We start from the raw sequence: 17621 nt of genomic DNA, 5'->3' as shown, positions 1-17621 counted from the left end.
AGTTTATGTGACAGACCTTACCGCCATAATCTAGTGCAGAGTCCTGGAAGTTAGGGAGATTCCCAAAACAAAACAAAACAAAACAGAGTGTGTGAGATGAGCTTGCTTCTAGAAAGTTGCCTTTGGAACTTGCTAACTGATTTATGGAAAACCATGTGATTTTTGTTCTGTTTGTTCTGATGCAGCTTCCATGAGGCAGCCTCAGGCTGTACCCGCAGATATGCGCCCGGAGATATGGATTGCACAAGAGTTGCGGCGTATCGGAGACGAATTTAATGCATATTACCCAAGGAGGGTAATGATGTTTTATTTACCCCTTCTCCCTACACCCTCCCCCTCCCCAAAAGTTTTTTTTAAGACGACCAGTCATAATTCTGTACTTATTCTGGAAACATGAGGTATCACTTATGTCTTACCTGCCAGGGTTTCTCCTTTCCCGTTTCCCATTTTAAAACGTTTTATGGATGAATTTTTTAAGTGATGGTAATGAAATACAGTACAAGGTGGCAAAGGGATTTCATGAGCACAGACCTTAACACATCTGTGCTAACAAAGGAATTATCAATAGGCTTTGAAATATTCCCGCATAAATAGCAATATGGTTTCCAATCTGTATAGAGTGTTTCTTCATTCCCTCTGGGTCGTTTGGGTCAAAGTTAAAAAAGTAGGAGAACTTGCATCTTTACTCAGCCAAAAGGAATGATGCCAGCGAGAGTCATATAATGTCACCCCTGTAATGTAACAGTCAGAGCAGGACAACCATTGCCCTTTCGGTCCGCATTGCTATCCTCGAGTGTCCATTTACAGAAATGTATTAGGAGGCCATCAGTCAGTGGTCTGTGATCTGGGGTCTCACCATTTTATACCTTGAATTGACTGCCACTAAAATTCTGAGGTGTGCTGTGGATTAAAAAACAAAACAAAACAGAACTTCCCTACATCTTCTGTAGACACAGTGTACGTTTTGTTTGTTTTGCCCAGTGGCAACAGATATTACCATTTGGACACCTTTAGCCCATGGACGACATTTTAAAATGCGTAAGTAAGCTTTCACTCCGGGAGTTAGGGCTGTTAGGAGTGTAGGCGAGTACTTCTGCACAGGGTACACGAGCAGATGTGTCCTATAATGAAATTTTGGCTTGTTGACATTTTTTTCAAACAATCAAGTATGAAATATTTCTGTGGATTTATCTAAAAAGAAGACACATCTTATTTTGTAGAAAATGTTATAATTGATATTACCATCCTTTCTTATGGTGTCTTGTCTTCTGGCTCCTTTTTTTTCTTTCTTTCTTTCTTTCTGAATATTATGGCTTCTGAACGTGATACTTCATAGAAGTATCTCTTCGAGATTTTTTTTTTTCCTATCTTTTTTTCTGGAAGGAGAGGTCATGCTTAGAATACCCCAGTACTTCTGTCCCTCTTTCATCGTTGGCCTCTTTGGTAGCTAGCTGTTGCTAAGTAAGTGGATGTTACCTGTTAATTGCTTTTAGTCATTCTCGTTTTCCTGTCCATACGATGCTTTTCAAACTTGTTTTAGACACATGGAGACATCCTCCTATTTTCAGAGGGTCTTTCATTAATTTCTTCGGTATAGAGTCATTGGTACGGAAGCCAGGGATGCTCTGAAAACTTACACTGGATCCCCTTCATACATTCCTGTGGGTGTGTGTGGTTGTGTTTGATGGGAAATGTGCTTTAGTATGATTCTCTTATTAAATGAGAAATGTCACACTGATGAATGAGTTCAGGAGTTTCTTACGTGGCTGTCTTTAGCTGGCAAGAGTACCGAGCATCCTACATCTGATGGTTACAGCGTATAAATCCCTTCACAGCCTAGCTCTGAAGTGGTCATTGTTTGTGCAAGGTTGATTGGTTTGTAATTTGCCACTAAAATTATTCTCCTCCTCCCAGCACCCCCAGCTCCTTTGCCTTGGTTTCCCTGAAGGTATTTTGGTGTTCCTGTGTGTGACTGGACTCGGCCCTCCCGGTGGACCGGGAGGGATTGGGCAGAATCAGGACCCCAGTGCATTCATGAGGACCTCACGTTGGGGTGGGGAGGCTGACCGCGATTGAAGAGGGCAGGCTGATTCTGGGGGACATGTCCAGGCTGATTCTGGGGGACATGTCCAGGCTGATTCTGGGGGACATGTCCATAATTCAGCGGGAAAAGATGGTATAGTGGCCTCTTGGGTTAGCTAAGCAGCGAAGTGACCACTGTGCTGGGCCTGCCTTCTTCCCCCATCTTGAAGGGGTTTATAGATGTCCTTAGGCCAGATCTGACTTGGTGGGGCTGCCCAAGAGACGTGAGGCCATTGGGCTCTGTTGCCTTCAGAGTCCAGAAGCTCTGGACACCAACATGAGCCCACACAGCTCCATTCTCTGGATCAGAGCCTTTGGCCACAGAGCCAGGTGTCTTGTAAGGATATCGTGTGTAAGTTTCTCTTTAAACTTACATGGAGTATCAGTGACTCTATAAGGCGACCCCCGGATGGACCTGGTTGATGCACCATGCGCACTGTGGTGGCCTGTGTGGTCCGCGCTAAGACACGGGCCAAGTGTGGCATGAGGGTTGGCGCACAGCCAAGCCCACGGCCATCCTCACATAGGCCTTCGAGGTGGATAGTCCCAAGTCACGTGCATTTGGGTCACAGGCTGTTGTGTTGTTTGCCATCGCCTTGCCTGTCCCTTGGAGGTGAGGGAACGGTGTCTAGCAGGTTATATCCTTCCTCTCCTCCTTTTCTCCCAGTGTTCTGTCACAGTCCAGTGTTTCAGAGGATATTTAAGATGGCCATCTCTGTTTATTCAAATGAGATGTAACCTGTTCTCAGTGCTTTTGGCGAAATAAATGTCCGTTAGTTTCATTGCACTATCACGTGGTTTTCTGGTTGTAAACCTTATTTTGCATCTCTTTAAAAAAGTCAACCACTGGGAAAATGCAGTCACTGATAATTTAAGGGACTCTAGCTTTCTAAGTAGGCTGGGATATCGGGGGAGGCATAGGGACAGACTGTAGGTTATAACCTGATTTTTCTAAAACAGAGGCAAATACATTCTCCAGATTTAAATGAAGAACCAGTTCAAAACACCAGACCCTGGATAGTGACACGGTGACCCCCCCCAAAGCTCCAGATGCCTGTCTTGGTAGTTGTTAGGTTAAAAATAATCCCTAGCCTGCAGCCACATTGATGGACGGTCTGTTGTTGAATAGTGGGGGTGGGAATCTGGGGAGGAAATGGGAGGCTGTAGCGGGAAGTAATGCATTCACGTCACCCGCTGGCTCACGGGGTGGGGGGGGGGGGGGTGGCTGGGAGGAGCTACTTCTTCGGTGAGTGGTGCACGCCGTTGCCTTGCTTTACGACGGTTGCTTTTTAATAGATGTTAGCATTTTAAATACGTAGTGTCTTGATTTGCTTAATACTGTTACAGTGCCTTTTCTAAAGTGTTGGTCTTTTACTGCCATGAGCCTTGTGAAGCCTGACAGGATATTTTCCCGTTTTTTCAGTTAGAGCAATAGAGGAAGGTGTCCTGTAGTTGTCATGTGTTCAGTCCACTTAAGGGCAGTGGGGAAGCCTGTGCCACGGAGCTGTGCAGTCTGAACCCTTGGAGGAGGTGAGAGAGGCACAGGTGAGCGCAAAGTCCCGGTGCATGTTCCCTTTCTCTCTTGTGACTCCATGTCACTGCCCCCGCACGACCCTGCCAGGGCAGAGTGGCCTGTGTGCCCCCCCTCTGCCTGGTCAGTTTGACTGCTCCAAGTCTGGTGTATTTTTGTGACTTTTTTGTTTTGAAATAATTGCAGACTTCACGTGAAAGTTGCAAGAATGGTACGAAGAACCCCCTTCCGTCCGCCACCTAAGCTCCCCGCTGTTCCCATGTTGCCACATTGGCTTTAATGTTCTCCCTCTTTCTACCCGTGTGCGCGCTGTTTTCTGCCCGGTTTGAGAGTAAGTGGCAGGTGTGATGCCCTCTTACTCTTCAGTGCATCGTGTGTATTTCCTACTAATGAAAGTCGCCTCTCACATAACCACAGTGTAGTTCTCAAAATCAGGAAATTAACAATGTTGCAGTACCGTTATGTAATCTGTGGACTTCATCCAAATGTTACCAGTTGTGCCAAAATGTCCTTTATAGTAAGATTAAAAAAAGGTTTTTTTCCGGTCCAAGATCCGGTTTAGAATCCTGTGTTAAGTTGAGTTGTCTTCATCGCTTTGATGCCATTGACTTGGAACCAATTCTCTCTCAGTCTTCATGACACTGACACTTTGGAAGACACTTCATAGAGACTCTAGTTTGTCTGATGTCCCCTCACGATGAGACTTGAGTTTTGTGTTTCGAGCAGGAATACTACAGGAGTGACACTGTGGCCTCCTCCATCCAGAGTTTGCACTGGGAGGCGCAGGGAGTCCCTTTGTCCTGTTGCTGGCAAGGCTGACTCTGGTCAGAGGTGGCGTCTTCTACTCTCCAGTCCGTGTGTCTCCATCTGCCCTGGAAGGAAAGTGTGTGTAGAGGAGGAAGAAGTTCCCTTCCCGAGTGTGTGTTTGTTTTGTTTGTGGACCTAAATTCACGGGTCCCTTTTAATTCAACAGGTTACTATGCGTTACTCTCTGTGCTTATTTGGATCCTTCAACTTATGATAGATCTGGCCAGTGGCAGCCCGCTGGTGCATTTTCACCTGTCGTCAAGCATACAAGGGCCTCAGCAGTGCAGGCGCACATAACGCGTGTCACAGGACAAAGCCCAGGGGCCCGTGGAGGTCGCGCAGCCCCTGGAAGGCTGAATGATGACCTGCACCCACACGGTGCCCTGACTGTCCCAGCTCCCCGTGCCCGGGCTCTTGGTGAACGCTGGGGAGTGTGGGTGGCAGTGGGCCTGTAGGGAGGAAGATGTCTCGGAGAAGCTAGATCTCTGTCTCGAGCTTCACGGAGAGAGCGAGCGGCTTGCATGTAGCCGTGGTGCAGCGTGGAGCGCCGTGTGCTCATCACCTGTTCTCGGGACAGCGTCCACTCGGAAGGGACTCTTAGCCGTGGGCTAAGGGCGCAGTCCAGGTCTGTGGAGCGTGTGCTGGGCCTTCAGAACATAAGCACATGTGCTCTTGGGGTAATTAGACCAGTCTTTTGACCAGCATCTGCCTCCCCCACCCCCGTACCAAAGCTGGGATCATTTACCTCTTGTGGCCTCCTCGGTGCTTTGCACTCAGGTTGTCAGGCCTGCGTTGCTCTGTGCTAAGGTGGACTGCTCTCGGTTGGCAACGACTTGGGGACGTCCTGGTGAGTGGACAGCAATGAGCAACAGCATGGGAAGCTACGCCAGACCCTCTAGCTGGGCCAAGAAGTGAATGAAAACCCTTTCATTGTTCGGTCTGGAGAAACAGTGTATCCTTTGTTTACACTGCCTACTTCCTACTTCTGTCCCAGGCATGTACAGGCACGAGTTGGCTGAACTGCATGTAGACTGAAGAGTAGCACCGAACCAGACAGCATAGAGAGGGAAAGGTGGCTTGCAGACAGGTTTAGATGGAAGCAAAAGTTTAATTGAAGAGCCAGCCATTAGCGTTTTCATAGACTATATCCGAATCTGAAATCTTTCTGTGCTGTCCTTCCTGTGATGTGAATTCCCTGTGCTGTGTGATTCTTCGTTTTATAAACGATATTCTGTAGATAACGTACAAGGGAGAGAACGAATTTGTGGCTTGTTTGGTTAATAGCATAAGCTGAACATCCACCCAGAGAAAATGTGTTCTCTGACAACATTCTTTTGAGGCCTTCGTTAATTGAATGTAGGCGTTTAATAAAATAAGCCATTTTCTATTACTGTCTGAGCAAACCATAGTGGGAAATTTGCATATCAAATATTAAATTTAAAACTACACCTATCTCATGAGATGGCGAGTTGCCCATGAGTTTACAGAAAGACCGTTTTCATGGCAAAAACCATTGTGAGTAGCTTCAGTAAATTGGTGCCCACCATTTATCTGTGGTACAGTTCTCAGGTTTCGTGTTTTTCTCGCAGTTGGAGGAAGTCGTTCGGTGTTGTGGTTTTAAGAGCCTTCCAACAACCCCCATCACAGAGATGCTGGAGCCTGTGCGATCCAAGAGTCACCCTTCCTATGGCTTCAGCCCTTCCTGTTTTTCCCTGAGACCTCTGAGACCTCAGCTGATCCCCGCAGTGACTGTGGATCACAGGTTTTCTGAACAAGGGTTTTCCGCGACTTGGGGATAAAGCGTGAGCTTACTGGAAAGCAGGACTCGTGGACAAGTGTGAGAATTTCGGGGTGAGGTCTGGAGTCCTGACTCCATCCGTTAATGTCTGGGAGCCCCAGTTTCTGTCCGTCTCTTAGGGATGTGGTGAAGGTCGTGCGGAAACGTTCAGGGGATGGGGCTAGAAATCGCTCTCGTCCCTGGCCCATCGTTCTGGCGTCTCGTTGAACTAGAGCTGAAACAGTTCCCGGGTGGTCTTCAAAGTTTAGAGATGCTACCAGAGTTTCCACCTGTCTATGTTTCATTCAACCCGCTGCCTTGTGGAACAAGTTGTGTTTGGCCCTACTGATGCGTGCTGGGTCTGTCTGGGTGCACAAAAACAGGAGGTGAGACTGGGGCGCTGGGGTGTGTTTAAATGGCTGGGTGGGCATCGCCGGGTGCCGTGGCTCCCGTTCACCCTGCCCGCGAGTGCTGCATCTGCTGTGGCCGGTGGGTACACCTGGACGGCTGCCTCGCGGGAGGGGGGGCGCTGGGCCATTCACACAGAACCATTCAGAGGTGCAGGTGCCTGGAGGGGGACTTCAGAGAGGTCTAACGGGGGTTTTTTAATCCTCTTGAGGAAATGAAGAGGCGCAGGAGGCAGGGCTTGGCCGGCCTGCAGACGTCTCACCACCCCCCGCTAGACTTCTCCCAGCCGAACCAGAGCAGAGAGGTTCAGGTGGTGGGTACAGTGCGTCTCATCATCCTTTTGAGGCCGGGGAATTTCGGAACTGTGTGTTCTTGCTCCGAGGCTGACATTTATTTCGTCTGCTGGAGCCTCACACGGGAGATGTAGAACCATCTCTGGCTTCTCTGTGATGGGCCACGGTGTGGTGCCACCCCTCCCGGGGACGATCGGGGGCGCTTCACATTAGCCGGGGTGGGGTCTGGGGTCCGAGGGCCGGCGAGTTAGAGACGTGCCCGGGAGAGGGGTGGCTTCTGCCCTGCCAGAAGCCAACCCAGTGCACAGCAGGCCTGACTGGAAGGCAACCGGGGAAGTGGTTGTTCCGCGGACCTCTTCTTTGAGATGATGCATCAAAAATGAAGGAGTTGGATTCATGCAAATGGGATTCGTCTGCGGCTCCACCGTCGCAGGTCAGCTGCGGCCCCGGTCGCTTGGCGAGCACTGCGGGAGAGCTGGCTCCTGGTCGCTGAGTGGGAACACCACATCCGGGGGAGGGCCTCCCGGCACCCTCGCCACAGCTGTGTTGACATCATAGCACGCGAGGCGCGCGCTATGCAAATGCACACGTTGCCTTGGTGACGGAGAGAAAATGAATCTGGCTTCTGGGCAGCACCGCAGCATCAGCCTGACCCCTGACAGCAGTGGGATGGCAAACCGAGCGCTCAAATCTGGGCCAGGGTGCAGAGAGCCCACATCTTCCTGGAGACGTCCACATTTGGGGGCCCTTTTCCTCTCTCCTCTCTGTCTCCCTCTCTCGTCATTTAAAATTCTCTCTAGGTTGATGGTGGTCTTCCATCGGGATCACGGACGCCGCTCTCTGTCCCCCTCCCACCCTGCCATCTTTGATTGTGGCGACACTCAGCACTGTCCCGGAAGGTGCCGCCGTAGTGCCTTGGGGAGCAGACACCATCCAGACAGTCACCTGACGTATCCTCACTTGCTTGATCTGGAGCACAGGTTCCCTGTTTCTCAGAGTCTCATGGCCAGAATTTGGTCTCTTCTAGCATGTTACCACTGAAAAGTGTATCTATTTTAAAAAAGAGAAGGGACGTCTAGGTGGCTCAGTCAGTTGAGCATCCAGCTCTGATTCCGGCTCAGGTCGTAATCTCGCGGTTCACAAGATCGAGTTCCGCATCAACCTCTGCGCTGAGCATGGAGCCTGCCTGGGATTCTCTCCCTCTCTCTCTGCCCCTCTGCAGCTTGCGTGCTCCCTCTCAAAGTGGATAAATCTTTTTAAAAAAAGAGAAAACAGTTTAGGGCCTCTTAGGTATTCAGTGTTGAAATTGTATGAGAAAGGGGTTTTTGAACAAGTTTAAAAATTGCTGTGTGTCTCAGAGTTTTATAGGTATTCCTTGCTTTTTGGGTTGTCTCTTAGAATTTGCTATTGATCTGCCTTTGATAAAATGGTAAAGATAGTGCCATGTCTCCCTTGTTACTTTGACTGCCAGGAAACTCTCAGCTAAACGATGGCTCTTCTGCAGTAGATCTCAGCCCTCCCTGGTTCCCAGGATAAGTCTCTCTTCCTCGATGTCATTTCTGACCTCTCTTAACTTTTGTTTTTATCTCATTTGTGTGTTTTTATGGTTAAGCTCCTTTGAGTAATGCTGAGTGAATACGTGTGTGTTGTACTTACTGAGTCATTTGGTGCAGCCACATGGGGTTTGGACCAGCCTTTGGTGCGCAGATTGGTGAGCTAGTGTGTTCTACACAGTGCTGAAGTCTGAGTTGACTTGTTGGGAGCACTTGATGGTTCTTGATTTTGATTCCACAAGCTTGGTCAATGTCATTGTATCTGTGACGTGAAGAAGTGAGCTGTTCCGGCTCACAGCATTGTCGTGAAGACTGTAGAGGTGTGTGGCACGCCATTTTGTTTAATGGTGGCGTCAGGTGATTCGTCTGGACCCCAAGCTAGGGCGCACAGAGTCTGAAGACCTGGTATGTCTTGGGCTGCTTTTCAGAGGCAGGGCTCGCCCCTGCCTGCGGGAGTGTGGAGCCAAGTCCAGAGCTGTGCTCTGCAGGCATGCGGTCGGTGGTCCTCCTGGCCAGTTCTCCGGGCAGCCTGGGATGGGATCAGGGTCTCTTGTATTGCATACCTGCCTCCCTGGATTGGGCAAGAGAGGATGTTTTACTGTGACTATTTTGCCCTTAAAGTGTAATTAAATCCCAGTACTTGGTTGATTGTGTCAAGTGTAAGTTGAACATGGTCCTTGTGCGGAAACGACCGTGGCGGCTGGTGCTCCGTCCGCTCGTGCTCTCTCCTCTTGGCTGCTGTAGACAGAGGGAGCCCCAGCCCCCCCCCCCACCCCAGCCATGTGTTTCAGGCTGGAGTGGCCCCGAGTGCCCCAGCTCCCCCCGCCCTGTATGCCATCGGCCTTGGTAAGTCTCCCTCATCCCCACTTGAGGACTTTTCCCTGGCACAGCCCCGCCCCCAGCTGCCACCCAGGTGAGCCTGTGTTCTCTGGTGTGTACGTAAGAGAACCGTTCAGGGATGCTGAATGCTTGTGACACTGTCTCTAAGGACACTTTCCATATCTTCAAAGCAAAGAACTCGAGTCTACACCAGGGAACCTGGGCTCACCTCTGTGCCTTTCTGCCCTGGCTCTCCCAGGCCCCCACTTGCCTCTGGCAAGCGCTGCTTTCTCTGTCCTTTTATTAACCTCTGTATTGCCGTTGTCCTGCTATCCTGCTATTTATTTGTATGGCGATTCCCCACCAGAGTGTGAGCTTCTTGAAAAGAGATGCTGTTGCATTTTTTTCTTTCAACGGGAAGGACCCTCAGCATCTTGACTCCGTTTTGGCACAGGGCTCCCATTTTTGCCAGAACGTGTAGGTGTTTTTCCGCCTGCAGGGTGGGAACCTGCATCATGATTCCACAGGCAGGGCAGTGGTCGCTGTGGGTAGCACCCACGGGTAGCCCTTGGGATGGGCTGTGCGATGCTGTTCTGCACTCGTTGCCGATGACATAGGTATTGCCCATCAGGCCTATGGATGCAGATAACTGCTTTCAGAGTTGGGCCCCAGCACACCCCCTGCCCCCATGCAAGAAGGCATGGGGGTTGCGGGAGCCCCTCGCCCAGAGAGGAGCATGAACTGTCAGAATTGGTTCCTGGAGGGAGACACAAAGCTGAATGTTGAAGGAGTCATCTTCTGGGCACATGGGATAGCCATAAAAGTCAATTGCCCCAAATAATATAGTTCCTGATCTAGACCATGGAGCTAAAAAGACCCAACAGGATGGGGCCTACACTTTGAGCACTTGTGATTGTGTGTGTGTGTGTGTGTGTGTGTGTGTGTGTGTGTGAGCAAAAGAGATCGCTGTAATACATAAATTCTTTGTACTTAGTAGCATGTTTCATTTTTTAATGATGCCCTCTATCCAAATGCATCATATTAATGTACCTTCCTAAAGGACTTGAATGAGTTTGATTAAAACAGCGTTCCACAACCCTGACCTGAAAAGTGTTGTTTTTCTAAAGGGGGAAGGACCAAGAACGTCCGCTTAGCACGTAGCACGAGAGTGTGTGTTCATTCGCTAAGGCTGCTGTAACAAAGTACCACAGACTGCGGGGGAGGGAGTACTTGAACAACAGAAATGTGTTTATCCACAGCCCCGGAGGCCAGAGGTCTGAGATCTCGTGCTGGCTGTGCCGCTGTCGTGTGCTTGGCGCTGATAGCTGGAGCCTGGCCGGGCATCCTCACCCGCTGTGGCCCTCGCGCCGCCTGCCCCACACTGGCATCTTCGGGCACCTACGGTGTGCTCCCGCAAACCAGCTGATTCGTACGGCTGCAGGTGCTGGAAGGCGGGGAGTCTGTGGGAAGCGGGAGCTGCCCGTCATCCAGCTGCTCTGGAGGGACGGGCCGTGCCCACGGAGCTGTGCCAGCCACGCCAGCTGTCAAAGGTTTTCTGGGCTGGCGTGGCCCTTCTTTGGATTCGGTCGTAACGGCTTCCTCCGTTGAATGCTGTCCAAAAGCAGTTTCTCGCTGGCTTGAAAGCGTGTGCCGTGTTGTCTCGCGTGCTGCCTGAGGGGGCAGGCGTCCCGCTGCCCTTCCTGAGTGGTGGTAGCATCTTGTCGTCTGTCAGGGATTGGGGGTTCCTTTCTCCAGAATTTCCTGCGTTGCCCCCACCTCCGCCCCGCCTTCCCTGGAACACGCCCCATGCCCCCTACATTGAAGATGAAAGCGGGACTCTTAAACACTTGGAAAGACTTCTCACGAAGTGAGTCCTGTCTGCTGTCATGGCCACTGTCGTCCACCTGATGTCCTCAAAGGGTGGGTGGAAGATTTCTCCTCGCCGACGCTGCCAGTTCTTGAATGTAAAATTAGCTAAGTGTAAGCAGTTGGGATCTGTCACTAATGGGCCTTGCTGGTGTCACTTAGACCCCATTCTCTGGTCTCCCGGAGGCTGGTAATGACACCTGGCTGACATGAGATTTCCCACCTTGAAGGGATGGCTTAGCCCTGCATTTACGCCTTCTTAGTTTCAGTAAGTCGTGGTTTTATTTTGAATAAGCCTCTTTCAACCTATTAATATTAGTCTAAACTAAAATTAACCTTCCCCTAAATTATTCTCACACAGAAAAAGCAAAGTAATTTTGAAAGTTAAATCAAAACAAAGCAATCTCGTGTGTAAAACAGATAAAAATCACAGACTGTGGTTACAGAGCGCCTGTACAGGAATCGCTTACAGAAAGCTGATTTCCTCCAGTCTGGGTATGGAAGGAGAACGGGAAATGCCCTGGCCGTATCACAATCCCATTCTGTCAGACAGGCTTGGGGAGCTCGTGTAAACAGGGCAGGGGCTCCGCTCGCAGCTGGCGTCTGTGGGCCCCGTTTGTGTGTGAGACGGGACACTCGTTCCCAGCCCGACTTGTGGCCGGCGGTTCCGCGGTGGTGCGTTGGAAGCTTCACCTGCGCACGTGAACACGGGGTTCGTGGAGAGCCCCGGATGCCAAAGAGCCGGGGTCCTGGGCACGGATGACTCATTAAGGAAACGACCAGGATGGATTGCAGGCCTGGATTGCGAAACGGGTTGTAGCTCCTGGTGTAAGAGGCAGGTGTGTTCCATTGCTGGCTGCGGCTGCTCTGAATTGACACCTTGCACTTTATCGGCAGAATGGATTAGAACGCCAAGGTGGGCACTCTTCGGAAGACCTGAGGACCTCTGAGACCGCTGAGACCTTTAATCCAGCAGTTTCCTTTTGAACAGTTTGTCAGCTTATAAACATAGGGTAGTCACTGGCAAGGAGGCTCTTTAAAATTTTTCAATTGCTTTTTCTTTGCTCCCCATATGGAGCGGGAGGATGGGGGTTGACTCTGCCCGTGTGTGCTCAAGTAAACTGCAGCTACCAGAAATTCACCCTTGGGGGAGTTGACGGATTTGAAGGTTAATAACCTGGGTAGTTAGAGACTTCCTTCACATCTCTCTTCTGTCCCCTCCACCCCTGCCTCTTTCAAAGGGACGCCCAACTCCAGTTAAGTGGGGTGGGGGGGGATGGCATGGCTTTTCTCCAGCACCTGCACAGAGGTTGATGCATTTCCAGATCAAGGCAGTTCTGGCCATCGATGACCTAGAAAGCATAGTGTTTTAGAGAAGCAAACAGAGTTTCAAGGATGCTCTTTGAGGCTCCAAGCATTCTGTGGGTTCCTGTAAAGCAGCAGATCATTCAGTCTACTGCTGTCTACGCAGTGAGGTCTCCCTCTGCAAGGGAGGTGGTAGGAGGGCCTCCCCTTTCGCAGTCTCGGGGAAGAACCCGTGTTCAGAAGATGGGGTGCCTCCCGAGCTGGGTAACAGTGGGATTGGTGGATCGCTTAAGTATAGGCATTCCCCCACCCAAAAAATAACATCAGGGCTGAGAAACTAAGAAGCTTTCCTATTGTCGTTTCAGGTCTTTTTGAATAATTACCAAGCAGCCGAAGCCCAGCCCCAAATGATTATCTTACGACTGTTACGTTACATCGTCCGCCTGATATGGCGATTGCAGTGACGACGGGTTCCTCGCGGAGCCACATGTGTGCAGACATTTCACGTGTTCACGCCAGCAGGCCCCAGCACCACAATTTCTGGGGGCCACTGCTGTGCTGCCAGCGGCTCTGTCCCCAACGGGGCGTGCGGGCAGGCCGGCCAACGCGTTCCCGAGGACGCCGCGCCGCATGTGGACCGGACCTTTCTGTTCACCACACGGCAGAATTTCTAATGGAAGTTTGTTGTGAATGTAAATGAGGGAGGATTCTTTTTTAAAAAAAAAAAAAAATATATATATATATATATATATATGTACAAATCATGGTTCTTTGGAGCAGGATTTTATGCAAGAATGGTGTTTACACGCGGTGTGGGTTTTTTTTCCACCTTCTTTAATAAGAGCAGGTTTTTCAAAAAGGAAATGGAAACTTTTTAACCAACTCGTGAATGATTTTTGTACTAAAATTTTAAGAACCTGTTGCCTACTCTCAGAGGATTATGTAAACTCTGCAGTGGAAACTGAGCCAGCTAATTTATAAAGCTGCCTTAGTTTCTTTTTAGAGATTACTGTACAGAATTTTTAAACGGGAGAGGTATGATATGGCCCCCTCCCTTCCCTGCCATTGCCTCTTTGACATACTTTGTTGTTTTGGTTTTTTTTTTTTTTTTTTTTTTACCATTATTATTAATACCAAAAAGTTCTTATGAAATGGAACTGATTAAAGGGGCAGAGGGTCTGTTACCAGCCTGTATTGATATGCCACTCCCATCTTGTAAATATTTACTTACCTCCTCAAATTCAATTGCACCTGTGGCAAAAAGTTTAAGACTCTTCTCCGTGTGTTTTTCCTTATCTCCCCCGGCGATGCTCTTCTGGTCTGCCTGGACGGCGATGCGCAGATTTGGTCCAGCGCGTGCTCATGATAAAAGGTAATGGGGTCAGGACATGAGTTAGGATCTGCCTGTATCACACACGCTGGGACGGGCTTGATGTTGGTCTTCTTTGGTTTCGATGGGCTCATCGTTTAGAAGTGTCCTGAGGGAGGACTGGCAGTAACAGCACAGACAGGCACCGTCGGCTTTTCTGGTTGCAGACTTTCCCATAGTCACAGGTGCACTGTCTGCGCGGCCACAGGTGGTGAGCACGCCCCCTCACAGCTGAGTTCCTTGGACTGCAGGTGTCCGAGCCCCGGCCCTCGTGGGAGTTGGCACAGGCCTTGGGGCTTGAGGCGGCTGTTTCCTGGGCATCCGGGCTTTTCGTCCAACTCCCAAGTTCGTCTGGCCTTCGATGCCTGACGCTTGGTTCCCACCCCTCTGAATCCATTTTGATATGAAGGCTTAATCCCGCCTTCGGCAATGCCATCAAAACTCCTCCGTCGGAGCACAAATCTGAAGCGGCCTCTCAGCCTCCTGACAGCTGTCGGTTTGACTTGTTCCATTTCCCTCGGAACGGTTGGGTTTTGTGGGACCGCCCTGCGTGCGTCCACCTCTGTTGGGGCTGCTCTTTCTTTCTCCCCCTTTCTGGGACGGAGAGCCCGTGAGTTGGGCCATCATCTCAAAGGCAGTTAACTGGGGAGACCCAAGAAAAAGATCAGGAAGCAGGAAAAGAAGGGAGGTGGAGATCATTTCGTGAACCCTATAACTCTGACAGTCTTTGAAACCTCAGACCATTAAACAGCTTTTTAAGAGAAATACATCAAACCGAGTCAGCACCAACAACTCTTGTTTTGCTCTTGGCCCCTAAGAGGACCAGTGTTTTCACATTATTAAATTAAGTGGGGAAATTCATTCATTTGTATCTTCATAATTCTATATAAATATATATATATATATGTATCTATAGCATATACATTTTTTTCTTTTAGGTAGAGAGATTTGCTTCCAAATATCCTTCCTTTTTTAGAATTTTCGTTTCCCCCAAACTCTCCTTGGGGTCTTGAATAGTTTTTAAAGCTGTGTTGAGGGTCAGCTTGCGTTTTCGATGTGTCTCGAACTCCTTTGTAGGGTCGTAAAGCCCACACGGTTGTAAGGCAACGGTGGGCCTGCTGGACACACACACACCAAAGACGTATTCGGTTCTGGACGCCTCGCCCCGACCCAGGACCTCCATACTCAGTGCCGGTCTCTCCAACTGGGGCACTTTACTCTGTTTCTGCAATACTGCGGCTCCCTGGGAGCGGGGCCCGAGGGCTGTGTGCTGGCCACATGTACAGGTTTACCTCTGGCTCGGTGGCCTCCTGGCCTCCAGGCCGGCCGCGGAAGCAGCTCGTGAGGAGATAGGAGATTCTATGAATTGTAGTATTAAGGAGCAGGATATCGCACCAGGACTCAAGAGAGATGACTGGACGTTTCTGTACTGTATGCGTCTGTTTATCAAGATGCCTCTGGAAGGTATGCCTACTGTGGTAGACCTTGTATTTTCTCTGTCTTTTACTTTTTGTAGAAAACATAACGTGGCTAGATCCCTTTTTGGAAACTGAATGCGGGTTTTGTGCCTTGACCACCTCTTCTCACGTGAGGTTTGTAGAAAGTGTCCTGTGACTTAGCACAGAAATGCAATAAACACATACAAAATACTCTCATGAGTAATGCTTCCAGTTAACTGTGCTCCTGCCTAGAAGGGAGTTTACGAAGAACTCTTTTGGGTGGTTGTGGAGAAACCAGGTAAAAATTCCGTCTGATGGAAGTGTACGCAGTAGAGAACAACTTTCTCCTGTTTCCCCCTTCTTAATAATGTATATATTTTGACTATTTATTAGATTAGGAGGTCACATTTTACTTACCAACTGAGCCAAATGTCTGTGTGCAATTGTGTTTCCTTTACCTTTCTTGTAAAATTTTGTACAGCATAAATGAGTAAAAATCACTGTTTTTACTAAACTTTTTCAGAATTGAGGATTGTAAATATTGTAGATTCTTTTTCTGTGTAATGTGTCCTACTGTTTCATAATGCTGTAACTTGTAGAAATATTGTATATTTATTTCCTGCTTATTTAATGTCTTAAGTTTTGAAAAGTGTTGACCTCCCTGCCCCCCCCCCCCACCCCCCTGCTGTACCATTAATCGCTTTTTGACTCTGACGTGGTGACCGCTCAGCTCCCTGAGCCACACGGTCTTCCCAGGCTGGCCCTCCAGCTTTGGTTCCTGTAGTTTCTGGTCACATGGGTTTCAGTTCTTGGGGTTTGCTCTACTTTTGATGAAGTCTGTGCGTCGCCATCAATGAGGGACCATTTGGCAGGTTACCAAATTCTACAAGAAATATCCAGTGACTTTTTATTCCAAAAGAGCGAGCTTCTCATGGAAGCAAATTTTATTAACACCAGACCGTATTTTTTTTTTTTTTTTTTTTTTTTTTTTTAATGTATCATTGGCAGTTGGGACAGATCTTTCCATTGAACACTTACCCCTGACAATTCAGCGTTCAGAGAAATAGAAGCGTGCCCGCTCTGGAGGTACTGCCATGGAGTGAGTGGTTCAGGGGCAGGAGGAAGGGACAGGGGAGACAGGTGGCTCCTGCCTCGGGAGTGACTTCAGGACCACCTCATTGCCACTAATCCCTTTTTGGCAACTGGTGAGTAGTTGAATTACCCCCCACCCGCTGTGTCCTGTGCTTTGAGGTGTGGACTAAATGGTCTTCAGGAGCTAATTGTACAGACCCTACCCCCGTCCCCAGCCCTGAGCCGTTTGGTCCCTACATTTGATCAGCCTGCTTCTTCAGGTGGTCGTCTTCTGCTTCTCTGTTGCCTTTGAGAGAGGTTGAGGGTCCCACTAGACTGGATGTTACGATGTGAAAGCTTTTTGGAAGCTTTAGAGACTTCCTAGTGGATCCGTGTCAGTAGATGGTCCTGTCATCCCTGCTGATTTAGCCTGGTGCCTGTGTGTGCCCACTCTGCACACACGCGTGTGCAGGGGTGTGTCCACACGTGACGCTAAGCCAGCTGAGGTGACTCCTGTTCTCCAAACGGCATTGCATTTGAGAAGCGTTCCTCAAGCTCCCAGCTAGGTAACTTGACTACTTTCATCCGGAAACCTGACTTTAGAAACTCTCCTAAGTCGTATGTCCAGATTCTGTGACCACTAGTTACTGTATCAGAACTCATCAGGTACACATTTATAAATAGCACTGATCTGTCTGTATACTGACCCATCACTAACTTGTTTCCTAGGACCCAGCGTATGTAGCATTTGTATTGCAATTTCCCTGGCTTACTTGTGTTTTGCACTGATGAATTTCGACAGGGTAATTGCCACTTTACTTGTGCAATACTGCTGTAAATAACTGCAGATTTTTTTTTTTTTAAGAAACTTAATCTTTTATGTTCTTAATGAAGTTTATACAAATAAAACTTTCAACTAGTTTTGGTGAGCTGTGTGATTTGTTTCACAGAACGGTGGAGAGACAGCTGGAGTTCTGTATCAGTATATGCACACCCACACCTCTGCCCTTTGTCAGTCACAGAATGTATTCCCTACGTGTAGGTTTTGTGAATTCTCGCTCGAAGACAATTCTGTGTAGCATACTTAAAAGCAAACCACTCTTAAGAGTTTTGAAGTGGCTGGCGGGACCTTCTGCATGGTTTTCTGCCCACGTAGTCAGATATGACTCAGCACCTGGTTGGGGGGGGGGGGGGGTGGTACTAGGAGCCAGCTCTGTATTGATTAGTGATCAGGGCAGATTCCCTGCCGTCTCATCCCCTCTCATAGTTGGAAGAAAAAACAAAAGGTGGGAAGTCTGGTT

At 49.1% G+C, this 17621-nt stretch overlaps 1 protein-coding gene across 11 annotated transcripts in view; it reads left to right on the top strand.

Annotated features, from left to right (window-relative positions):
* Window positions 1-17241, top strand: part of BCL2L11 (BCL2 like 11) — a 48878-nt gene extending 31637 nt beyond the window's left edge. For 5 of the 11 annotated variants that reach the window (XM_019445389.2, XM_019445374.2, XM_019445381.2 and 2 more), the window contains 2 exons: window positions 186-295; window positions 12807-17241. In XM_019445389.2, coding sequence (XP_019300934.1) covers window positions 186-295; window positions 12807-12905 — 209 coding nt within the window. In that variant the 3' untranslated portion in view covers window positions 12906-17241. Of the gene's footprint in view, window positions 1-185; window positions 296-3505; window positions 3628-12806 lie in introns of those variants that run through there. The other 6 variants (XR_002078889.2, XR_008418021.1, XM_019445437.2 and 3 more) reach the window with 4 other exon arrangements.
* The last annotated feature ends 380 nt before the right edge of the window (window positions 17242-17621 follow it).

This window comes from Panthera pardus, unplaced genomic scaffold, assembly GCF_024362965.1.
Source record: "Panthera pardus isolate Hobbes unplaced genomic scaffold, ASM2436296v1 HiC_scaffold_26, whole genome shotgun sequence".
Classification (NCBI taxonomy): domain Eukaryota; kingdom Metazoa; phylum Chordata; class Mammalia; order Carnivora; family Felidae; genus Panthera; species Panthera pardus.
The sequence above is the reverse complement of the archived record's forward strand: the minus strand, read 5'-3'. Positions and strand labels throughout refer to the sequence as shown.